The sequence below is a fragment of the Phoxinus phoxinus genome (genome assembly GCF_949152265.1).
Source record: "Phoxinus phoxinus genome assembly, chromosome: 3".
In the NCBI taxonomy this organism is placed as follows: domain Eukaryota; kingdom Metazoa; phylum Chordata; class Actinopteri; order Cypriniformes; family Leuciscidae; genus Phoxinus; species Phoxinus phoxinus.
This window is the reverse complement of record NC_136878.1, coordinates 13025540-13051895: the sequence shown is the minus strand read 5'-3', so window position 1 is coordinate 13051895 and position 26356 is coordinate 13025540. Positions and strand designations below refer to the sequence as shown.

The 26356-nt window shown below is 39.5% G+C and overlaps 2 protein-coding genes across 5 annotated transcripts; one reads left to right on the top strand and one right to left on the bottom strand.

Annotated features, from left to right (window-relative positions):
- Positions 1-3497: 3497 nt before the first annotated feature.
- Positions 3498-19453, bottom strand: zc3h12b (zinc finger CCCH-type containing 12B). Of its 4 annotated transcripts, none has more exons than XM_079607935.1 (6): positions 11034-11155; positions 9273-10168; positions 8712-8851; positions 7799-8033; positions 5901-6007; positions 3498-5649 (listed from the first exon to the last, which is right to left on the bottom strand). In XM_079607935.1, the coding sequence occupies exons 2-6, from the start codon at positions 9983-9985 to the stop codon at positions 4181-4183; spliced, it is 2664 nt and encodes an 887-aa protein (XP_079464061.1). In that variant the 5' UTR covers positions 9986-10168; positions 11034-11155; the 3' UTR covers positions 3498-4180. The 4 variants fall into 4 exon arrangements, with proteins under 4 accessions (XP_079464061.1, XP_079464060.1, XP_079464058.1 ...); XM_079607934.1 differs by having other exon boundaries at positions 3561-5649; positions 5886-6007; positions 11034-11139; XM_079607932.1 differs by lacking the exon at positions 11034-11155 and adding an exon at positions 19118-19453 and having other exon boundaries at positions 3567-5649; positions 5886-6007.
- A 120-nt stretch (positions 19454-19573) lies between these two features.
- Positions 19574-26160, top strand: zc4h2 (zinc finger, C4H2 domain containing). The gene is made up of 5 exons (XM_079607938.1): positions 19574-21004; positions 21605-21776; positions 22720-22892; positions 23116-23278; positions 24543-26160. Exons 1-5 carry the CDS (start codon positions 20952-20954, stop codon positions 24654-24656), a joined length of 675 nt encoding a protein of 224 aa, XP_079464064.1. The 5' UTR covers positions 19574-20951; the 3' UTR covers positions 24657-26160.
- Positions 26161-26356: the final 196 nt, after the last annotated feature.

The window sequence follows — 26356 nt, the reverse complement described above, 5'->3', positions numbered from 1 at the left end:
AGTCAAACACACAACCAATAGGAACACAGGCATGATAACAGTTAACCAAATAGAGTCTGGCTTTATTGAGAGGAACAAACACCTTTTGTCATTGAGACTTACATTTTGTTTGAGTCCACAGACCCAAAGCGTTATAAAGTTTTCCCACACTATTTCACTTTCCTTTTTTTCATTCTCTTTTTTGGTTCTTGTTTTTATCATATTGAAAACAAGTTTAAAAGCAACATGTTTCATTCAGTAGAGAGTAAAACATACTATTGTATGTCATCATCACAGCACGAGACTCAAAAGTGTCAAACCACTCGGTCAACCTGCGAAGGCGCGAAAAACCTACAATACAAGGGGGAAATGTTAAATAAACAGCAAAACTCGAATTTAAGAACACGTTTTCAAGATCATCCACACTACTTCACAAATCGCCGCAATTTTATAAGAGCAAACATCAAGTATAATGTCTTTCATAAAGGAGCAGAAATAATAATACATCAGTTAGTTCCTGAGAATCGATCTGTTGGTGAGAGTGTGTGAGCGAGTTATAGCTGGTGTATTCAATATTGAAAACATACATGTAAATGTACAGAATTCATCAGATCTCCAAACCATCTGTTCTGATAGTTGGAAATGCCCGTTTTTTACTTTTTTTTTTCCTTGGGGCATGTTCATTTGTCCTGTAGGTTCTTGGACATTCTCATCAAACCTAATCATAAAAACTTGCAATTCGTGCAGTAAAATCAGGTTGTCCATTCAGACGCCAATAGAGATTAAGAGCTTAAGGCAAAAAAAAACCTCATCTTCTCATTAGCGCTTCGGATTATGAGAATAAAAAGACAAGCAAGAAGCGCAATGCTCGGTGCTGTACAGTCAAAATGTGCTCGACTCCCACAAACCAAAATAGTTCAACTGTAAGGCAGATTACGAGGTGCGCATGTTCATGTGTTTGTGTGGACATCTTTCAGTAGGACTCAGATAAAGCTCATTTCACTCGTGAGAATGTGCATGTGGCATCAACTTCAGTTGCTCAAACTCACCTATTTGCTAAACAAAAAATAAAATAAAATAAAACACATTATTGTGCAAATTCCATCCAATTAAAGTTTCATCTTTAACCTGGAATGGCACCTCCATGTCTTCATTGTAGAAGGTAAGCTATGTTACAGGTGAAACTGGTGAATTTACCATAAATTCACACTAGTGCGCACACAATAGTCAACATTTTACATTAGTTATATCAGTACTAATGATAGCATGTGATCAGCTGACTGTGGTTGTCAAGGCAACCTATTGAGTCTAAGTGTGTATGAGAGACAGATCCTGCTCGAATAAGCTGGTAGAGTGTCTGTAAATGAAATGCACTAATACTGTGCAAATACAAGAGGTTTGACATTAATTTTCAATATTTACAAAGAGGAAAAATATATTAGGAGCACACTGATTGTGTCAGAATGTCTCTCTCCTGAATCTATACCTTTAACAGAGAGAGAGAGAAAGAGAGAGAACGAGAGAGAGAGAGCGAGAACGAGAGAGAGAGAAAGAAAGAAAGAAAGAAAGAAAGAAAGAAAGAAAGAAAGAAAGAAAGAAAGAAAGAGGAGAGAGAGAGAGAATATGATACATATAAAGCCACGCCCTGAAAATCCTTCAGTCAAACAGAAATGAAGGGTAAACTATCACTTTCCAAAATAATCATCAAACAGCAAATTTCGAGGCATGGAAAAGTGAGGGAGGTATGAGAGGACAGAGAAAGAAATGAAAAGGAGAGCGAGAGAGAGAGAGAGAGAAAGAGAGATCCCTGTCTGTAGTGGTCTGCCCGGCAGGAAATAAGCCATCTCTATGGGCTACTCGAGTGACACACGGTATCACTGACATTATGGCATTATATTTCTTTATCCTTTTTTTTTTTAAACAAAACTAAGCTTCTTTTTTTTTCTTTTTTTTAAATATATATAGATATATATACTCATATAAGTGATACTGTACAGCTCAGAAATATATATTTTTTTTACAATCAAGAAATAGATACAATTTGTATCAACAAGCAAAAGGTCGTTTCTGGACATTCGACGTGTGGTAGCTTGCTGCTCAACTGCATGGGGGTCTGAACCTTGGAGCATAAGCAGCGGACAGCAATGTCTTATGTCTTCATTTACAAAAAAAACTATTCTAGTTTGCTCTAGAAACAATATTCTTCAGGATTTTTTTGCTCCAAGGTTCAGAGAAGGGGGAAACCCAACCGTAAAAACACTTCCATCTTTAAAAAAAATATATATATATACACACACACAATTCGGCCTGAAACATACCCAATGTAAATACATCAATGATGCTAATGACATGGTCACATTAGCTAAATTTTGTGGGCAAAAAAGGTCCATTGTCTATTGAAGAACTTGAACACATTGCAAAAACTGTACGGGAAATCCCTGGATTACTATCGAAACGACTGAATTTGTCAATTTGAAAAAAAAAACAAGCATTAGTGTCTACATTTATGTACTTGCATAAATATGTTTCTGGCCAAAAACAATTACATTTAAAATTAAATAATGGCCTTCTGAAAGAATCTTGTTGAAAAACAAAAACTAAGAGGAAGGTGAACTGTGTGTTCGTATTAGAGAGCTGAGAGGATGGGTTTTGAGTACAAGTCAAAGCAGGGTCGGGTGCGGTCGAGAGGCAGCAAGCAAACTGTCAGCCAAATGTCAGAAACAACCCAACAACAGCCTGGTGTTCCTTGTGTGTGTCGCACAGGAAGAGACAGGTAGGCAGTGTGTCACACCTTCCCACGAGCAGTAACGGGGCCCCACGGGGCTACACCTGTGCTCGTGAAAAAAAACGAAGGAGCAATTTAAGTCTTTTTGAAAACACCCAGAGCATCTCTGGACTGATAACATTCACGCTCTCCTGAAGATATGTTAATTTACAGGGCGGAGCAGATGAAAAGAAGTGGTCTCTCGGCATCAATCAGGAAATAGATGCTGCACAAGAGCATTTTGCCAAAGAGACTCATTCTCCTCCCCAGTTTGTGAATACTTGAACATAGTTATTGACTATCAAGTCAAACGTGAGTGGCGCTCTCTGTCTAGCATAGTGCTAACATGCTTTCTGGGAGAGATTTACTGAAGCCCATGCTTACCAAATACTCAAACATCTCTCTTTAAATCTACAGTACAACAACAACATTAAGGAAATACATATGGATAACTTCTCCGACTAAATGTACCTAGTGCTTTCCGATCAGAAAATCTATTTGGCTCAGTCTTTTAAAATGGCTTAGCAAACACACATCTGTGCATGGGCGCGAATAGACGTTGCAGGGCACGTTTGCAGTTACAGCCCAGCCAATTAAAATTAAAACTGCAGCATGGCAGAATCTAAACCTCTCTGTCCCAGTGCTCGCTTTTATAAAACAAATGTGACCTCCACAACTATTAAGCGCTATTCACATTAACGTGTGGTGAGGTCACTCCCATGTAAGGCCATAAAAGTTCAAAGGTTCATGCTTTGAGGTACGCAAGCGTTCATTCCTCTTTCCGAAATCACACATCAAGTCATCACGCACACCAAATAAAACACCACAGCGTCACGTCATATTTACACGCAAATGCAAGTGAATACACATATACATACACAATACTATTCATATTGTGCAGGATCATTTCTGATCGGTTTTACCAAAGAGATTTCTCTCATGTAATTCCTTTTCAAAGGATAAATGTTATCATAACCCACAAAATAACACATTCTCAAGATCTGCCATCGAACTGGCAGGCAGAGTTGCTCTTTCAATGTGGATACACTTTCAAGTCAGCTTTATGAACAATTTTTCAGGCCACCCTAAACCTCAAGAACCTTTTAGCCCATCTCAGGAGATCAATGGTGAAGAAATCAGGACTTTCCAGAAGATTTTTGTTTTGTTAAGGGATCTCACTTTTCTATGCTAAACTTATCAGGTACAAGATCCAGGCTCCCATATGGCTTAACAGATGACATAACAACCGATGCAGCATCAATGCTATCATGCTAGCCAACCTTCGAATGGATCCAATCCTATCAGAATTACGTATGGGGGATGGCTGTTTCTTAAGAGCTAAACATAAACACAAAACACTTGAGGTGTCCAATTTCTCATCCACTAGGATATCAATATATCATGTGGTGCTGTTGTTAGCAGCCTCTTGTGATGTGCTTAGTGGCAAGAGCGCAGTTTAGTGACGATGACGGCAGCCAGCTGCTGGGGATCGGTCATGTGAGGGTTCTTCTCCATGACTGTATGGACCACATACGCCGGGAAGATGTTACAGAGGTTTCGGTAGGTTTGATACTGGTGTTCTGGAATAGGGTGCCGCTCTTGGAGTTCCCCCACTAGCCCACGAGTGGTGGGATGTGGAGGCGGCACGCTATCCCACGGTGACCTCCAGATCTGCTCCATCTTCTCGGGCATGCTGCGGACCATCACCCTCTCACAACAAGGCATGAGCCCTCCCGTTAAACCATAGCCTCCGTAGCCGTAAGGTTCGTTACCGCATGGCAAAGGGTCCCAGCTGGCATGCTGCTCTCGACAAAGAGGCGGTCGGCGTTGGCGCAGTGGGTTGCTCTCGTAGAGTCGCGAGTCAGAGATGCTGTCCATGCGAGTCATACCTAAGGATCGACCCTGCTGTGAGGGGTTGGCGGAAGGCAACACATTCTGGGTGAGAGGAGGGTAGTCTCCTGGGCAGCTGGAACGAGCACTGACAACCTGGTGTTGGGAGTGAGGTGCAAGGTGGGCGGAGGATTGCTTCCGAGGACCCGGTTTGGGTTCATCCGTTCCGTAGCTTTGCACACGTGTCAAGGCCTCATGGTGGAAACCGTGAGAAAAGGCTTGAAGGCGTGTTTGTGCCGAAGATTGGTTCGGAGTCTGCGAAGGTGGCCCTTTCATGCTGTCGTCCAGGCTGCCCTCCAATGAGTTGAGGTACATCTCTCCACTGTAGGACGAGAAGGAATCCGACGAATGGCTTCGGCCGGGTTCTGGGCACATACCTGGACCTCTGCCAGGATATCCTACAGGATCTGACTGCTCAAGACTGCAGAAACTGTCTTGGAGGCTCATGGTGGAAAAGTCACTGAGCATGGAATAGTAGCCGTGGTCGCTTACCACAGAGTCGTACTTGGGAAACGGCTCACCGTACGCCACAGATGCGCCCTGGCTATTGGTGACTAGGATGGGGGGATATTGGATGCTGCCCGCATGCTCAAGCGAGCTGTGGGTAAAGTGCAGAGACCCTGGAACAGGGCTGCTCGCGGAGCGCGTGTTCAGAGCGCCCGCTGCATGACTTTTTGTCAATGGCATAGTTGGAACGCTAAGCGCTGACACTAAAGATGGAACTGAACTGGCCTCGGCCTTCCGCGCTGGACAAAGTCTCTCTTCCTGCTCACACGCAACCGACCGGATACTGGGGTCAGATTGGCGCTTGGGTGCCACTCGCTTTGCCTCTGAGCTATTGTCTCCCTTGGCAGCAGAACCAGAGGTCCCACATTTTGCAAGTGCCCCCTCGCTCATTGTTTTTACAGCGGAGAGTTTGGCGAAGGCTCTGAGCTCATCTGCAACAGCCCGTAGTGGTTGGTTGGCTCTTTCTGGGTGGTAGTACTTGCACTTATGGCCATACGTGCACTTCTTACCTGTGATAAAATCAATAGTGGCAGTTGGGCCAAAATTGTTACTTCTGTTTTTTAAAACACAATATATATATATATATTTTTTTTTTTTAATCACAGTATACTGAAAAAATTGTTTTATTCCAACTGGAAATTCCATAGCATGACAATAACCTGCATGAAAAATGTATCTAATACATTTATTTATGTTTTTAATATGCTGTGATGTTTTGAAATAAAGACATAAATTAATTCCCTACTTTTGCTGTACTGACCATAAGGACACGGCTGCTTCTTGTGCTCTGGAACCACTGGTCGTTTACGGAGAAAATTTTCCAGACTGGGTCCGTGTCTGCCTAAAGGATCATCAGGAGGCATAAACCTACAAAACAAGCCAACAGACAAAAATAAGCACAACTATGATGTAAATTATTTAAATCTAAAAATTATTTTATGAAACATTATTGCTAATATTATAAATATGAGGTTTTATAAAGATTATTATATAAAAGTAGGGTAATATTTTTCTGTCTTAAATTCTTCATTACTTGACACCATTGTACAAATATTAAAATAAACTGAAACTGGAGTACTCTGCATTCACAATAATAATAATAATAATAATTTGTTACATTTATATAGCAATTTTCTAGGTACTCAAAGCGCTTTACACATGGAAGGGGGAATCTCCTCAACCACCACCAATGTGCAGCATCGACCTGGATGATGCGACGGCAGCCATATTGCGGCAGAATGCCCACCACAAACCAGCTTATTGGTGGGGAGGAGACAGTGTGATGAACCCAATCGGTATATTTGGGGATGATTAGGTCATGATGGACAGAGGCCAATGGGCAAATTTGGTCAGGATGCTGGGGTTAAACCCCTACTCTTTTTCTGAAGGACATCCTGGGATTTTTAATGACCACAGAGAGTCAGAACCTCGGTTTAACGTCTCATCCGAAGGACCGTGCTTTTGTACAGTAAAGTGTCCCCATCACTATCCTGGGGCATTAGGACCCACGTAGACCACAGGGGGCCTCACTAAGACCTCTTCCAGCAGCAACCTAGTTTTCCCCAGGAGGTCTCCCACCCAGGTACTGACCAGGCACTGCAGATGATTTAGGTCGGTTTCACACTGCACGTGTAAACAGAGCAGAGCATATTTTTTCGGCGCCCATGTTAACAGGTTAGAGAACTCACACCGCACACAGAGGCAGCGTGTCAGCGCAGAGTCTATTTTTGCTGCGCCGATAACGCTGAATTAAAACCACGGTGCATTGTCCGTCAACAATGATCAACAATGACCTGATTAACATAAAATAAATTAACAAATTTTACCATAAAATCTTGTAAGTGAGGTGTTTCGTGTTTCACTATTACCATATGAAAATAAAATACTTCAAAACACATCATTGCCAGGAGTTTTTGCCCAAACTTCAATGGCCTATTTAAATGATTAAAAAAAACTAAGGTTTTTTTCTTCTAACTAGAGGTATATCTTAATATTAATACGGTCGCATCGCAGCAGGGTATGCTGCCTATCATAAATCAATTTATGAATTGATTTATCGAAGAAGAACAACGGAAAAGGTGACAGAATGGACGATACTCGTCTGTATTTGCAAGCCGCGGTTCAGCTCAGCACGACAAACGCGGCCAGTGTAAAAGCACAATGGGCACGTGCTGCTCCCGCTCTGCATACGCACAGCATCTGCGCTGCCTCCGCACTGCTTGCACATCCAGTGTGAAACAGGAGTTACACTGCACTACTGCATCCGAAAGAGAGACGTAAAAATGCACATTTGTAATTTCTACATAAATTTAAAATGACTTTTTGGGCAAGCAATGTGTGGCTTTAAACACATAATTGGGAACAAGCAATTACGTAATCTCAACAGGCCTTATCATGGGACCTCATTCCGAATCACTGAAAATCAAACTTAAGCAACTAAATCAGGAAATGTGACTTGAGAGTTGAAACAAGTGACAGAGCAATAAAAATGAGAGAGAGAGAGAGAGAGAGAGAGAGAGAGAGAGAGAGAGAGATAGAGATAGAGATAGATAGAGAGAGAGAGAGGAACGCCATACGGGTGCGAGGGTGGAAAGCAGAAGACGCAAATGAGTGAGAGAGAGAAAACCCCGTCACCACGGTAACTGTGGGCGAGCATACTTGTCATTGACGAAGCTGTACATAAGGAGTCGGTCTTCAATAAATTTCTTCCACTCCGGTTTCTCATTCTGCAGGTCTCTGTAGTTATCGTTGGACACGATGATGCCGTCCGAGTCGCAGGCCAGCTTGACAATAAAACGGTCATCGTAGCAAACCACTCGCCGGCCTTGAACTCTGCGAGACGGTGTGAAGACGAGGATCTTTTCCTTCTCTAATTTCCGTAGGATCTCCTGATCTGAGGATGAGGGTGACATCACACATCATCACTTCCTGTGACCTCATGCACAGACATACGCAAACTTGAATAAACATCACAGCACAGATGGACGATCTCACTGGACACATGGCATCTCTTCAGAGACATTCATACAGGCAAATAAAAATGTCTCTTGATGGTAACACACACTGAAACGGTTCACTGTATCTAACACACAGTAGGGGTCAAAAGTATAATCTAATTTAAAACCTGAAAACAAACAATGTTTTAGGATTTTGAAACAAATAGATATTATGAAATAAAATGATTAAGAATATTTCTAGGTCACTAATAAAATGAAAAAAGGTTTAAAAAAATTGTCTCAAAGCACAAGATGCTATGTGGATCCTTCTCAAATCATGCTTGAAAACAAGATAATCAGTTTTAAAAACAAACAACTGGAGACAGCAGCAGGAAAACAAGGACAAACAATATTACATTCTGAAATTTACTTTCAATTAAACTTTTCACTCAAATTGCTATGCTTATAATTTTCAAAACTATATTAAATTAGTTTCAAAGAAATTAAAGCATTTAAACTGGTGATCTCAGATTTTTAGACTCTGTCTGTATACCCACACATACTCGCACTTCTGGGGAGTGTTAACTAGTCATAGGAACATTGTTTTCTGCAGGTTCCTGTCACTTCTGTGGTACCTTTGATTGGTGCATCAGGTCTTGACTGTTCTTTCCTCCATGCTGGGACGAAAACTGTGATGTCTTTGTGGCCCTTCTCCAGGAACCAATCAACAGCCAGTTGAATGCCCAGGCATGAGAACACCTCTTTGTTTCCATGGCTACAAAATAATATTACCAACATCAAATTACACGCATGCGGACATACACTCAATTCACTCACTGATCGAACATTCCTCAATACTAAAAGCATTTTAAAAACAGGAACTTCAAGATCATTTCTCCAAAAGACATCCTGCATCACATCTCTTATAGCATTTAAAACAACCGATTTAAGATGCTAGCTTTTTATTTTTCATCATTTATCATTTTAATACCAGCCATTAGATAACATCTATTGGTTATTAAGCCAAAAAACATTTTGTATCAGCCAGATTTTTAATATCGGTACATCCCTAAAATTGACCCACTTACTTTCAAAATAAACGAAAAAGCATAAATATGCAGGTGTCGTCAGCAATTACAGAAATTGTTTGTTTTTAAACATGCAGAAACATGAGTTTGGTTCTCATTAGAATTTACCTCATGGCAACATTGGATCCATCAATCACAATTGGTCTGAGGTTCTCATACATTTCTGACGAGTCTTCTTCCAGTGATGCCTCTGGGCTTACGGCTTCTTTGGCTCCCACCGCTCGTGGTGCTAAACTGGCAGTGCCCACTGCTGACTGGCTCTCTGGATCTCCTTTATTCCCAAGCCGCACCAGCTCGGCCAATAAATCATTGATTAGCGCACTGGCCCCCAGTTTACCCAGCACAGACTCAACCTGCTCTCCGGAGTAGCCCAGTTTTAGAGCGAAGTCCATTTTGGATTGGTAATCTCGGTCGCTGGTTTGACGTAAGGGCATTTGGGCTGAGACAGGCGGAGCAAGGGCTCTCTGGGAGGGGTCAGTGCGGGTGTCATCCGAGCGTAGCTCCTGCAAGGTGCTGCTCTGGCTGAAGCTGGGACGGTCCAAACAAGATGAGCGGCACAGCTGCCGGTGAGGTTTGGTTGCTACGAGCTGGTCCCGCCTCCTACCCGTCGGTCCATCTCCTGAGCCCGCAGTGCTGACTCCTCCTCCAGAACTCCCGCTCCGCGACCGCCCCTCTCCTTCGCTCTCTGAACTGGTCCCCTCTTCCCCAGCTTCTTCATCCTCCTCCTCCTCCTCCTCTTCTGGAGAGTCGTGGCCAGCAGCAACCGGCGAGGGCTGGGGGTCGCGGCAGCCGCGGTGCTCCATCTTCAGGCGCTGCAGCATAGCGCACGCAGCCGTTACCTGCGCATGACCTCCCTGAAGCTCCAGTGCATGGTCCCTCACCTGCACCACGGCGCAGCTCTCGTACTCAATAGCTGCGCGTAGGGCATGCAGTCGCCGCTGCAGCCAAAGAGTCAAACGCTCACGGTGTTTATGAACAGGACTGATCAGCGACACAATGTACTCCTGAGAGAAAGAGAAAAGATTATGGATAGATAATTTGCCTTGGAATTAAGCCAGTATTATTAGAATGTACATTCAAATACTTTATGTGGGCCAACTTCATGCCCATTTTTTATTTTATTTTTTTAATGTAGCTACACATCCAAACCAAGCTGAGAACTCTTCTTTTTTTTATACATAAAACATTAATTTATATTTAATTTTAATAAAAAAAGACAGAGATGGCCTATCATCAGTTATTCACCTGTTTGCTCTCATTTCATTCACTGACAGAACAAAATATCAAGGGATCAATCAAACTATAAATTGACTATGATTCAAAGGATGCAGTAACACCTGGCTCTTCTCACCAAACACTGTATGTTCATTGTTTATTTTATATAATTACTAAAGCTTGAAATGACAGTGAAATCTAAATTGCCGGAGTATAGATGATGGACAGGACATTACAGAAACAATTTAACTTCTAACATGGCAGACATACGTTTTTTTTTGCAAGTGATATATGAATGTTTAACATAGACTGCTACTTGTAATCAGCAAGAGTGCGTTAAATTATTTATAACGGTTCCTGTTTAAAAAAAACGCCGCTCTTCAAACTTCCTGGTCATAAAAAAAACTGATTCTCAACAGTATATTAGAAAGATTTCTTACGGATCATGAGCCGAAAGTTTACGTCGTTTTTTTTTTTTTTTTTGTCAATCAGAAGCATCGCTTTTCTAAATATACTGCGCGAACACAGGGCTCGACACATGCGCATTAGAAAGAGTCATCCTTTTCTAGTGTCTGCGATATTTCTCTCCAAATATTATGAGCGATAAAAATGTCTTTGTGCTCGTTAAAACTAGAATTGTGGAGTATCACTTACACTGGCACTCGTCAACGCGGGAGTCTATTGTTGTTGCGGTCTTCAGTCGTTTGTGTTGTTCTTGTTCTGTATCCCCCGTTTCATTCTCGACTGTGAAACAACATGACCGGGCCAGTGTTGCCACCTTGTGGGCAAATGCTGCGTTCAAGCCATGCCGTAATTACCGTAATTACTAGAGGAAAGTGACAACCAACAACCCGTGACGTTCGGAATTAAACGGTTCTATATATTACCACACTATTAACGCCAAAAATTAATCTGCAGCGGTAGGTGGTACAGCGGCCACGTGGTACAAGTCGGAGCGCCCTAAGAAATACCGAATTTACAAGAGTTCTACGAGGGCGTGAACACTTTTCATAGACCGGTATCTGGTAATTACGGTAATTCAGATATGGACGCATTCAAACCTTTATATACTGTCTATGATTCAAACCGATTCAAACCTGATTCAAACAAATTTGTGCAAAAAATAAAAATAAAAATCAAGGCGCATGTGCGAGCTGCATACACTCTACGCGCGGAGAAAAGCTGATGCATCGCGCGCAGTGTAAGTTACGCATAGCTAGCGCAAGGGTTTTCAATCATTTAAATTCCATGGCATGGGCCATCAATATGATCAGTCATCACCCTCGTGTGAGGGACCCCATCCTAAAATTTCAGTATCTTTTAATTAATTTATATTGTTATATTTATGATACTTTTCAACTCACTTTATTAATTTACTGTTAAATTTATTATTTATGTTTATTACAATTTTAATGTACATTTATTTATGTGTATTATATTTATTTTAATCTAATCTCATTTAATAGATTAATAACCGAGTAATATTTGTAATTGATATTTTATTTATTATTTATTTAATTGTTGTTTTTTTACAGTTTTCCTCTAGACTTTTCCACTGACCCTGTCACTCTCTTGCAGCCCCGGACCCCAGTATACTTTCGGCTTAACACTCAAAACTGAAAACACTAAATAAAAATATAAATTAAAATATAAAAGTTATTAGAAGTTTACTGTATTTTTTATCAAATTAATGCAGCTGTGGTGGTGAGCATAAATAAAATGTTTAAAACGTTATAAAAATGTATACTGACCCCAAACATTTGAACAGTAATGCATACATTTTTTTTTCATTTTATACAAAACCTTTTTATTCATTGTCTTTTTTATAACAAGTTTCTTGCAGTAAAGTTTTGCATTACTATAATAAATTGTTGGGTCTGCAAAGGTTAAAATGTATGGAAGCTTGTTTCCGCCACAGAATTAAAAAAGGAAATTGCAACTCTTTAATCTCACAATTCAGATTTTTTTTTTTTTTTCAGATTTTAGATTTAAGGGCAATTGTGAGTTATAAAGTCAGAATTGCGTGATACAAAATCATAATTATGGGTTATAAAGTCAGAATTGTGTGATATAAAATCACAATTGCGAGTTATAAAGTCAGAATTGTGAGATATAAAATCAAATTGCGAGTTCTAAAGTCAGAATTGTGAGATATAAAATCAAATTGCGAGTTCTAAAGTCAGAATTGTGAGATATAAAATCAAATTGCGAGTTCTAAAGTCAGAATTGTGTGATATAAAATCAAATTGCGAGTTCTAAAGTCAGAATTGTGAGATATAAAATCAAATTGCGAGTTCTAAAGTCAGAATTGTGAGATATAAAATCAAATTGCGAGTTCTAAAGTCAGAATTGTGTGATATAAAATCAAATTGCGAGTTATAAAGTCAGAATTGTGAGATATAAAATCAAATTGCGAGTTCTAAAGTCAGAATTGTGAGATATAAAATCAAATTGCGAGTTCTAAAGTCAGAATTGTGAGATATAAAATCAAATTGCGAGTTCTAAAGTCAGAATTGTGTGATATAAAATCGCAATTGCGAGAGGAAAAGTCAGAATTGTGAGATATAAAATCAAATTGCGAGTTCTAAAGTCAGAATTGTGTGATATAAAATCAAATTGCGAGTTCTAAAGTCAGAATTGTGAGATATAAAATCAAATTGCGAGTTCTAAAGTCAGAATTGTGAGATATAAAATCAAATTGCGAGTTCTAAAGTCAGAATTGTGTGATATAAAATCAAATTGCGAGTTCTAAAGTCAGAATTGTGAGATATAAAATCAAATTGCGAGTTCTAAAGTCAGAATTGTGAGATATAAAATCGCAATTGCGAGTTCTAAAGTCAGAATTGTGAGATATAAAATCAAATTGCGAGTTCTAAAGTCAGAATTGTGTGATATAAAATCGCAATTGCGAGTTCTAAAGTCAGAATTGTGAGATATAAAATCAAATTGTGAGTTCTAAAGTCAGAATTGTGTGATATAAAATCGCAATTGCGAGAGAAAAAGTCAGAATTGTGAGATATAAAATCACAATCTAAGAAAAAGTCAGTCTTTTAACAACAATCTTTTAAATTGTTTTATCCTGTGGCAGAAACAAGCTTCCATACAAATACCTTTTTAATGTTTCTTCTTGTAAAATCTAACACACGTAAGTTGGCTCTGAGCTTCTTCTGTTTGTATACAGCTAACTCATTATTTTATCTTTATTTAAGTCAGCCAAATAATAAAGGTGAGCATATTCATAGAAGACAATCGCAATGACGCACGTGCCCTTGTGTCACAAGCTGCTCCAAATTATGTGCTGTGAGTCATGGAATATAGATATGGATATAGATATGTTAGGTTGCTGGTGGTGGGGGTGGGGGTGGGGGGGTGGACTTTTAAGTATTGTAAACAATTTCAATATGACAAAAAGAGAAGTAACCTTGGGTGTGGTGTGGCTATGGTTGAACTTCCTTGAGGGGAAATTACACTGTGGTAATGAACTTTCAAGTTTCAGAAAACCATTCCCTTTTTCTTCAGCAGATTCCTGCACATCTGCCATAATTCTGCCGTTTCCAAAAACTTATTTAACTAAAGCTTAAACATTACATTTTTGACAAGCAAATTGATCATGCTATCCAGTTATTTCACGGTTGATACGCATCGTCTAATATGTGTGTGTGTGTAAAGTGAGTGAGAATATGTGTATCTGCATGTGCATGTGTGTGCATCTCTGTTTGTTTTTGTGTGGGGTGAGAGGGATGTGTGTATGTGTAGGTTGAGAGTGTGTGCGTGTGCGTGTGCATGTGCGTGTAGAGAGAAAACCGATAGCACCATCCAGCTACGAGAGGCTCCTCTGCGCTCATGACACCGGTTGCTTAGCAACGCAGCCCTGTCATCAGCTAACTGCTTTTTAGCAGTCACGACTAACACAACGCAGTGTTCTCTGGGAAAGCCTGGAACACACACACACAAACGCACAGTGCACATATTACATTTACACCGCTCGAAGAAACCATACACTCCTTCATGGGCAAAGCCGTAATGCACGTATAAAGAAGCACACATGCATGCTTCACTAATAAACACCTACGCGCAGAACTGGAGCTCTCTGAGCACATGCGACAGAGAGAGAGAGTGAGAATGAGTGTTTGTTTGCATTTGAGATTAATAATATCACTTTAAACTGACAGAGTATACAATCTTCCCCCTCTCTCACTCTCTCTCTCTCTCTGCAGATGTGCCGTATTGAAGAATTTCCTCCCCAGCGTGACATAGCTGCTGTTCTGAGTCGTGACGCTGACTCCAGCAGCATGTTCCCCTGGGCACTGAACCGCATCGTCTGCGCTCGCAAGCCACGGGCCCCAGCTGAGGATCACAGTTCTGAGATCAGCTCCACCACAGCAGACTGAGAAGCTGTTCTGAGATCAGTGAAATAGCCTGCAGTAAACCGGAAAAGACGTTTAATGATCACTATAGCTTGAACAGAAAGTTGCATATTATGGTATTATAGCTGGACAGGACAGCAGAGAAGTCAATTTACCTTTACATAGTAGATATACGTTTTTGTTAACATCTTCATACATTCCACTGCTCTGAATTTTAAAGCAATTACTCTTTCTGTGAAGATTTTCTGTGATACCACGGGTTTGTGGTCAATATGATATTATAATAATATTTTACATATTAATTATTATTATTATCAAAAATGTTAAAAGGCATTCATATAATAAAAAATAAAATATATTACTAATATATTTAAATAGAAATAATCACTATTGGTATTATTACTATTACTAAATATTATTATTAAATATGAATAATTAATTATAATGAATTGTTTTAACATCTGATAATGATAATAATATTAGTTATTATTATTCATCATAAAGATATTCACAGCCATTCATATAATAAAAAATACAAATACAAATATATGACTAATATATTTAAATATGAATAATCACTATTGGTATTACTATTAATAATATAATTATTAAATATGAATAATTAATTATAATTAATTGTTTTAACATCTGATAATGATAATAATACTAGTATTATTAATTATTATTGTTATTATTATTCATCATAAAGATGTTCACAGCCATTCATATAATAAAAATACAATATTAAAATATATTACTAATATTTTTAAATATAAATAATTACTATTAATATTATTACTACAACTACTACTATAAAATATTAATAATATATTATAAAGAATTATTTTTAACATCTGATAATAATAATACTATTAATTAATTAATAATACTTCTAATAATACTACTAATTAATAATACTACTGTTATTATTATTATTACTGTTGTTGTATTATTCATTATAAAGATGTTATAAGGCATTTATAGAATAAGAAATAAAATATTACAATGTATTACTAATATATTTCAATCTAAATATAACAAAAATAAATAAATAAATCATAAACAATAAAAAAATTACTTTCTTATATAAATCTGTATTGTTAAAACATATATTTTGTGTGCATCAAGTTCTGCAGATCATCTGCATCATGCAGTCAGTGTTTGCAGTCAACCACAGCAGACTGAGAAACTGTTCTGAGATCAGTGAAACAACCCAAAGAAAACCTGAATAATTCTGGTATAGAGGTAAGTGGCCAAAAACGTACAAATGAACACAAAGTTTTAAATAAAAAAGGGAGAAAAAAAAGATCTGCTCATTCACGCACCAATGTTCATTAGGATGTGTCTGACGTAAATTTACACTATCTCTGTAAATTACCCGGCCAGCTTTAAGAACTGATCGGGAAACTGCTGCTGAGTGGGAGGGAGAGGTCTGTGTGCATGATGCACATGAAAACGCAAGGAAGAAAGCTGAAATTTTCCTCCTTGGGTGAAAAGGTAGAAGCCTGTTCCTCAGTAAGAAAGCCGGAGAGCCGAGATTGGATACAATCAGCCTTTTGCAAAGGTAAGACTTCATTTAAAACATAAAAGAGCCGGTGAACAAATACAGGAAGGCTCGGTACTCTGTCACCCCAAACACTTCACTGACTGCAGAGGGAAACTGCAGCATAGTGAGCCAGAATGGCCATCTCATGAACAAACAAGTGGCCCATCATGTGGGGGCAGCTTTTAGTGAGCCGCACGAGTGGACCACCGAATTTCATTTTTTTGTAAACACAGCTCATATCTCATGTCCTAAAAATCACACTCTGCGACTCAAACAGCCGGCAGCAAAACAACACAAGTGTATTCAGCAGACGCACCACAAACAAGCCGGACAACAGAATGCATCCTCCTCTTAAAAGTCTCCCTCCTTCTCCTTTTCTTCCCTCACTCTTCCCCTTTCATTTCTGCCTTGTTTTCCTTCTCTTTTTCCCTTCTCCTCACCTCCTCCACAACACAGGCGTACAATCGGCAAGGCCACCATGCACTCGAGTGCACACACACAGGTTTATGCTGGTTTGTCTCATAGCAACAAGTGGAGTCTCTATGCTGGAGCTCATGGCTAGATGAAGCTCATTTAAGGCCCACGGTGCAGCTCCGAGCTCAGGCACTCAGTCTAAAGACAGTGGGTGGCAGCATCTTATGGTGCAATTTTGACAAAATAGTGAGCAGCCAGGAGGTGAAAGCATGCACTCACTCACACAGAGATGCAGACAGAAGGCCTCTTCTTACCTGGAGCTGCATTCTTTACTTTTTAATGCTTTAGGTGTATGCACAATATGTGTGTGTGTGTGTGTGTGTGTGTGTGTGTGTGTGTGTGTGTGTGTGTGTGTGTGTGTGTGTGTGTGTGTGTGTGTGTGTGTGTGTGTGTGTGTGTGTGTGTGTGTGTGCGTGTAACCTATAACTGACTCTGTTTGGCCCAAGCAAGGACACCTAATTTCTCATGCATCCTGCAAGTGTAATGCCTCATGCTTACAGTGGATACAGAGTAGAAAAAAAGAAAAGTGTATTATTGAATACCTGCCTGTAAATAGAGAAATACACCTTTTTTTAGGGATGCATACGAGTACAAATGTTTAGCCTATAATGTCAAGTAGGGGTGGGAATCTTTTACCATCTCACGATTCGATTCGATTCCGATTCTTGAGGCCACGATTCGATTCAAAATCGATTTTCGATTCAAAAAGATTTTCGATTCAAAACGATTCGATTCGATTTTATCCATAATGATTTCTAATCGGGTTTCTGATCATGATCTACTCTCATCTGCTTTGCTATACAGAATGACAAATGGAGACTTTAAAGTGTCTTTTTCACATTTATTAAGTTCAATTCTCAGGGAAGTGCCTTTTATCAAAAACATTGTCTGGTTCTCAATTGCTACTCATTAGTATCTAGCTATAAAATAAGTTGGAACAAAACAAAAGTGCTTCTTCATAATACAAAATGGTTGAAAATAGATGCAGTTTACCACAAATATCATGTAGAACACAACCGGTGAAGACAAAAAAACATCTATATTTCTCAGTCAGACACAGTAACTTATAGAATAACAAGTTATGAAAATAAAGTGCTTCTTTCAAAATGAATAATAGTCCTACCCCTAAGCTACCTGGCGATGAAGCAGCGATAGACCGAGTTTTTTTTTTTTTTTTGCCCTCTCGGAGTTGGCAGGGAGTTTCGTGAAGCACTGCAGTGTGCGTTGGTCTGCAGCTGGCGGCTGACTACGTTCACACCGCCGCCGTCTTGAGCTGCAAAAAAGCTATGGCCGCCCTGTCAAGCACGCTTGTCAAAAAGTACGGGGAATCTTGTTGACGCTTTGGCCGCTCTGACGTAGCAGCATTCACAATGAAATGTAAACAGAAAAAACAAGCAATGCATTCGGCAGTTTAGGATATCGCACAAGATTTGTCAACACAGAAACCATTTCATCACTGGAGAGTTTTTTTCCCGACACCATCGTATTAATTGATTTTGATTAATATGCGCGGCCGGAGAGAGAGAGAGCAGACAGCGCTCGGGTGAGTGCGCGCGCGCGGCCGGCTCTCTCTCTCTGCTCGTTCTTATGCCCCGTCAAGCGCGCCCTGTTAAACTGACAGGACTTAAAACACATGCAAATGGTAGGAACGAAAGATCTCCCTCTCATCCATTTGCTTCCTTTTTGTTTTAGTAATTTGCCGCTCACGTCCCGTATAGGCTAGTTACAAAAATGGAGGCGAACAGCCAGCTGATTTTATTTATTTATTAAATCGATTCTTGGACATTTCAGATCGATTCTGAATCGTTGCCAATGAGAATCTAGATTCTTCTGTGAATCGATTTTTTTGGCACACCCCTAATGTCAAGTGTCAAAGATCTACTTGTGACACTACACTATTTGAGCAGCCCATAGGCCTACATTATGTTTTGATTCGGCTCTAATAATGTCAACAGGTTTGTGTGAGAATCAGGTTTAAAGACAAAAATTATAAATAAGATTAAGATTAAGTATTCTGTCTATGATAGGTCCTCATTTGTAGGCTAGCTTCAAAAGTCAACGAGTGCATGTTTGCGCGCCGCCTGTCAAACTGAACTCAGTAAATCTCTGTAAAACGTGAGTCGTGAGCATCAGTTCTGGTCGTGATTTAAAGATCATTTCGCCCCAAGTGAAACATTTACAATGGGTGTATTTTACTTAATCGTGTAAGCAAGCAACAAAGTTCATAATTTGCCCATGAAAGTAAAAACAGACCCGAAAATGTAATGAAATAATGAGTTTGAATGGCGATGTCGGTCGTGCTCGCGCGGCTCTCCTGCGACACACACGCACTCTCTCACACACATACTCACTTTAGCTTTAGTGCAGTCTTCTTCCTTGCCGTCCTCGATGTTTACGATGATATTGGAGCCGGCGTTGGGGATGTTGCAGCTGGACTCTGCGGTGCTGCAGCTCACTCTGACCCGGAAAACCCGCTGGATGTGCGGGATGCAGCGCTGGAGCGCAGGGCCTGCACCGGCGGGCGCGGCGAGCTCCAAAACCATTTATCAGACGGATAAATAAGCGATCACGACGCGCTCCGGAACACTGGCAGTGGCACGCATTCGCCCTGCGTCCTGCTTCATGGGTGGAGCAGCAGGGGAAAGAAAGAAAGTCACGGGAGGATGCAAGTTTGTCTGCGGCCGAGCATAACGGCAAACGTACGGGACGCGCTACATAAGCATCTATCATCCATCTCCATCCCTCCTTCTCCTCTCGCCCTCCCTTCCTCACTTCCCTCCCTCCCTACAGCGGCCCCGACTGCACCCACCGCCTGCGCTTCGGCAACACGTCGGACGCCCCCTGTCGCTGCGCTCGGACGGGCAGAGCCGCAGAAAGTGCGTGTTATTGCTGCTGCCTCCGTTGAAGCACGTGGGTGGACGGGACTCCGGTAATGCAGCAACCGAGGGTTAAAAATATATCGGACACGTTTGAGCGCTGAAGGCGCTGTCCGATATGACCGTCAGACACCCAACTTTATTGTTCAGGTTCAGGTTGATACAATATTCAGCTGTTGTTGTTTTTAAATCCGTTATTGAAGGATCAGAATGCAGGGCAGTAGCGCGCCACGAATGCTTTACCTAAACTACAATTCTCGGTATGGGATAACGTCGATTTTTTTTTTTTTTTTTATGTCGCTTTTCAGTTGTAAGGGTCTGTTTAGCGATGCATTTCCCTTATAATAATGGACCTTTCAAGCCCGCCTGCCTTGCATTTTCTGTTGTCTGTTTTGAATCAGAAGCGCGATGCCCGATTCGCGAAAAGAATCATTCTGAGTCGATTCTTTTTGATGATTTGCCTATGTGAATTGCTCAAGCGCGGTTCGCGATTCTTGTTCGGAGGGTTCAGCTTCAGTCGCGAACTGAATCATTTGGTTCCTCGAAAACAGTTGGATTAAATAAATAGATTTGCCTACAAGCAGTCGAAACCAAACTGCAAATACATCCTATCGTTTCCATTTATGATAAGGTCTATTAAGTTCAAACTTGAAGCGCAGCTTGTGTAGATACATATTTGACCATCACAATTACACCAAGCACTTGGGGAAGTATCAAAAATAACCCCTGCGTTACCACTGTATCATTGTAGAAGGACATGTATTATTCTATGAAATACCATGGAAAACCATGCACGGTACGAATGGAAAAATATATCGTATAAGTTACACCCGAGGCAATTGTGAAACTAATTGTCATGTGAATAAGTTGCACACAGAGTAGTTGGCAATATAAATGTTTTCTGTATTAGTTTGTGTTTGTTTTTAGTTTTCTAATAAACATCTAAATCACATCACAGTTACTTTAATATTTAATAATTTTAAGAATATGGAAGTGGCTTAAAATTTAACTTAAATTTTAATTTAAGTTATACATTTGTTCCTACCTGTTGTCTCTAAATGTAGTTGGTATCTTTGGCTATATACTCTTCAGTCTGAATATCATAAACGTCTGATAAACGCTATGGGTTTTATTTAACACACTCTCCCTTTAAAGCCCGCCGAGGATTGTGGGAAATGTAGTCAGCGCCGTGTTGCTGTTGTCCACAGCTGGTTAGCATTTCTATTGTCTTTCTTATGAGAGGGATATCCGCTTCAATCGCTGCTTCTTTTCTTATTCCCACAAAATTCTTACAATTTCATAGTCCACCATGGCGGATGAGCAAGAGATAATGTGCAAGCTAGAAAACATCAAAGAAATAAGGTAAGAAAAGCTAGATTAAACCTAAAGCAGATTCGCTAGCCTGTGTTCAACATCTGGCCAATTTCGCCTGGATCACGAAAAACGGCGTATTTTCCCTTAATCATTGCATTCAATAAGCAATGCATGAATTTGCATCTAGTCTACCTAAAAAAAATATTCTATAAAATGCTCCTTTGACAGGCTCTTTTTGTCGGTCATGATGCTAAAGCAAAGCGCTTAAACCATAAAAACACGCAGCTTTGCACTAAATCTGAAAACATCTCGCACTAATTCTGCATTAACTAAGTCTCTGATCACACCGTTTTTAAGCGTGGATGAGAGTTTGAAAAGCATCCTGTTGTGGTTAGACACGAAACTGCAGAGCAAACGGTTCATTTCCTGCAGAACGGCTCTTAATCATTTATAAAGCTCAAACACACTTGATTGTCTGATTAAGTTTTGATATGCACACGCGACGTCTAAAACGTTTTGTGATCGGGTCACTGAAACCACATAATATATGTCTTATTCGTGTAAAACCACATGCACCAGATCAGAAGTCTTTGCATTGCTTTGTCATATTCTGTCAAGCACTTGCTACATGTTTGTGTGGTCTTGCAGGAACAAGACAATTCAGATGGAGAAGATCAAGTCTAGACTGAGGAGCGAGTTTGATGCTCTCGAGTCAGAGGAGAAGCACCTGAGAGAGTACAAACAGGAAATGGATCTTCTGCTGCAGGAGAAAATGGCTCACGTAGAGGAACTGCGTCTCATACATGCTGATATCAATGTGGTAAATAATGAAAAATGATTGTTTTTTTATGCAGTTTTTATTGCACTGTTTATAATCTTTGTAGTGCACCCAATAAAGTCAATAAATGTCCAGCCTCTACACTTACTGTGACTTAAAGGGTTAGTTCACCCAAAATGGAAATTTACCATTATCATTTACTCACCCTCAAGTCATTCCAAACCTGTATGAATTTCTCTCTTCTCCTGAACATAAAAGAAGTTATTTTGAAGAATATAAGTAACCAAACAGTTTATGGGCCCTAATGACTTCTATAGTATGGGGATTTTTAGGGTGAGTAAATGATGAAAGAATTTACATTTTTGGGTGAACTATCCCTTTAATGCACTTATTCAACGGCATGCAAAATATGGATGGATTTAATTGATCAAAAGTGACAGTAAAAAAAAACATTTATAATGTTACATAAGATTTCTATTTCAAATAAATGCAGTATGTTTGAACTTTCTTTTATTCAAAGAATCCTGAAATAAAATGCACGGTTTCCACAAAAATATTAAGCAGCACAAATGTTTCCAACTCGATAATATTACTCAAGTACCAAATCAGAGTATTTGAATGATTTTCATGTGATAATGAAGACTGGAGTAATGGCTGTTGAAAATTCAGCTTTGCCGTCACAGGAACTAATTACATTTGAAAATAGAATTCAAATAGAATTCAAATACATTCAAATAGAAAAGTTATTTTACCGTTTACTGTATTTTCAGTAATACAAGATTACTTTATGATCAAACATATGGAGCCTTGGTGAGCAAACACCAACGTTTGAATGGTAGTGTACAGCCTGTATTTTACTCTACAAGCTAAATATTTCTGCAATATCCAGGATCTGACCCAGTAACCTCTGTGTGACCAGATCAGATGCCTAACCATTAGTTTCCCACCGTTGTGATTGATGGAGTGGCTGTATTTCTTCTCCCAGATGGAAAACACTATCAAACAGTCTGAGAGTGACTTGAACAAACTGCTGGAGTCAACCAGACGTCTCCATGATGAATACAAGCCCCTGAAAGAACACGTGGACGCCCTGAGGATGACCCTCGGCCTACAGAGACTCCCTGACCTCAGCCAAGAAGAGGAAAAGCTCTCACTGGAGTTAGTAACACTGTTCCTTTGTGTGTGTGTGTGTGTGTGTGTGTGTGTGTGTGTGTGTGCCTGTGTGTGTTTGACTGAGGGAACTCCTTAAAATGAGTCATTGCAGTGTAGGACTGTGTGTTTGCAAACAGAGTAATTCTTAGACAGAGAGTGTGTGTGTGGTGTGTGTAGTGGAAGACTGAAATTCTTACTGTTTGTTTGCGTGCTCTTCCTCTCCTTTCAGTTACTTTGAAAAGCAAAAGGCTGAGTGGCAGACCGAACCTCAGGAACCTCCTATCCCAGAGTCCCTAGCAGCGGCAGCGGCTGCAGCCCAGCAGCTTCAAGCTGCGCGGAAACAAGACGCCAGGCAGACAGCGACGTTCCGCCAGCAGCCGCCACCTATGAAGGTACTTTTTGACATTAGTGCATCTCTATCTGTGTACACACACTCAAACATCAGCAATCACATGTGGAAAAATATGTTTAGCTTATTTGACAGTGTCTATACATTACTAGCAAAATAAATAATATATTAGCTTAGTTGTGAGCCTGCGTTCTGAATTGAATGTTTTGAGGTAGATGGTCCAGGTACCACAAACTAAAACACAATTTTATTTAATTGGCTTTGTTGTACCTCTGTAGTCTGTTTCATGAAAGAATGTCTTGGGTCCTTGTGAGCCGGTTCTTTTTAGTTAGTCTGTCAAAAAGACTCTTAAAATCCCAGGGCCCAGTTGGTCAAAAGATTGGATTTTAGCTATCCGGTTGGATCAAATCTTGAAAATGGGTTGTAGATTGGATAAGATCACAAAATCCAATCTTAGTTTTGATCTGGATTAAATCGTCAGTTTGTGTTTTTTCTAAGCTTTTTGGTAAGATCAGGATACCTTTAATCCCAAAAATCAGGATCACTCTGATCCCAGCAGAAGGGTGGATTTCAGGAACAAACATTTTTATAAAACTTTGAAACTGGTAAAAAAAAAAAGGGCGTTCCCTCATGAAACTTTGCATTCACTCTCGAGTTCTCGAACCCCAAGAATCTTGGGAACGCAAAACTTTTGAGAGAGAATGCTAAAGCATTAAAATATATAATTTTCCTTTAGTGCCTTCGTAAGGGTCTTCTTGTTTAGAGGAAACTGAAAATGGAAGGGGATGTTTGTTTATGTTGTTTTCTTTCTCTTCAAATAAAATCATAAAAAGTGTTAGGCTAACTTAAAGTGTTAACTCTTAAAATATTATTGTAAAATAACATTGATATATTATTTCTGTTTAAATCTATTTTAAAATGTAATTTATTTCTGTGATGCCAAATCTGAATTTTACTCATTAAAATCATTATAATCTGCTGATTTTTGTGCTCAAGAAACATTAATTATTATTATCAATATTCATATTTTTGTATAACCATGATGTATTTTATTTCAGGATTATTTAAAGAAAAGAAAGTTTATTTGAAATAGAAATCCTTAATAACTTTATAAATGTCTTTACTGTCACTTTTGATTAATTGAATGTATCTTTGCTGGTTAAAAAATAAAATCTTACTGACCCCAAACTTTTGAAATGGTAGTGTTCCTGCTTATTGTGGAAACACTAGAAACTGCTAAATCGAACACATACAGCATGTATGGAGTCAAAGAGATGATATTGATTTAATTTGTTGTCTGTTTCCAGGCTTGTCTGTCCTGCCACCAACAAATCCATCGGAATGCACCAATCTGTCCTCTCTGCAAAGCCAAAAGTCGCTCACGCAACCCTAAAAAACCTAAGAGAAAACCAGACGAGTGACACACGTGGCTCCAGAAAACCTGATTTACACACACACAACCCTAACAGAAACTAATTTACACATAAACGCACTCACTTACATGCATGCACATTTCAAAACACATACACATTGACAGTCACAATGAAGCCACACACACATACACACACCATTGTCCTGAAGGAATGGACCATCTGCAGTCTGATAACTTGACCCCTCATAGTGATCCTGTATTTCATCTGTCTTCCTGCTTCAGTGTACTTGAGGTCTCAGTTTTTCCATTTCATTTTATATTAGTGAAACCTTGATATTGTGTTTGTACTGTGTACCTGTATTTAGTTTGTAGTGGAAATGGATGCTGGTTTAGAAATGTACTATTCCGTGTGGGGTTTAAGTGTAATGCATTAGTTCAAACTAAATTCTCTAAAGTGGCTTTAGTCAATAGAGCCATTTGTACGGTATTCATTTAATGCTTAAACTGATCTTTAATCATTTTAATTCATTAATAATGGTATGATTTCACATGTTTCTCAATGTTTTTTCTTGGTAAGTGCAAATAGGTTTTCTTGTATTATGTAACCATGGGCTGTCTCAGACCATGTCAGTGTTCTAGAATGTCTTATGGGCCGTTCACACATGATGTAGATGGAGAGCATTGGAATGGAACAGCGAGTTTTTAACTTCAAAGGTACAATAATAGATTTTTGAGAAACGCTGTTAAAAAATTTTAATCTCCAAAACTAACACGCCCCTACCAAAAGGATCACGCCCCTATCTTGATAGCTCCGCCCTCAAATTTACAAACACCCTATGCCGCACAGTCATCTCCCCCTCGTGAGTATACGCCCCTTACTGGTGATTGGCTATAAGTGTGTTGTGGTGCTTGGACCGATCCACTTTCAACAGCATTTCTCAGAAATCGCTTACTGCACCTTTAAGCGTCTTTAAAAAGTGGTGCTACTAATGGCATTAGATGCTAAAATAATGAGACATGGTACAACAGACATTGAAACAAATACTAGGGTTAAAAAGGACCAACAATTAAATATTAACGCAGACTCAATGCAAGAACATGTCCTGTGTGAGCAGCCCCTTAGAAGTAGAATAATAATAGAACACAAGTTGAATGAGAGTTCTAAAGCTCAAGTTCTTGTAGAACCATCATTCAAATTGAGCAAATGAGCTGTTACTTTGTGTTCTGCAATTTGACCGAAAGGGGCATTAATAATTTGTTCGATTCTTTAGTATTGAATCATTGCATTTTTTTAAATAATTAAAATGTGTCAAACTAATAAACTGTGGACGTCTTGTCATGATGATAAATTAATATAATACAATTCATTTCAGTTGATTATGTCATCTGATTGATTCATTATCTTTCTCTCTCTTTGTGTCACTCTGTCTGTGGTTGGCTTGATATGTATCTGGAATTTGACCTTTCACCCATGACCCCTAACAATGCCAGAATCATTCTTTTTTTTGCTAATGTCTTTACCAGTATAAAGTTCTACATTCTTTTTGCACTCCACTCTTGATCCTGAGTGGGGCGATATTTACATTGAAGGAAGAATGTGTGGCGTGCTGCTAGATTTCCACTGAAATTTCTACAATACTTAAGTTTAAACACACACACGGAAAGGACTTCGTACCATTAACGCGTGTGGTTCTCAACCAGGTGAAATCAGCCAACTTAAACTTAAAATGATTAAGTAATATATTTTTT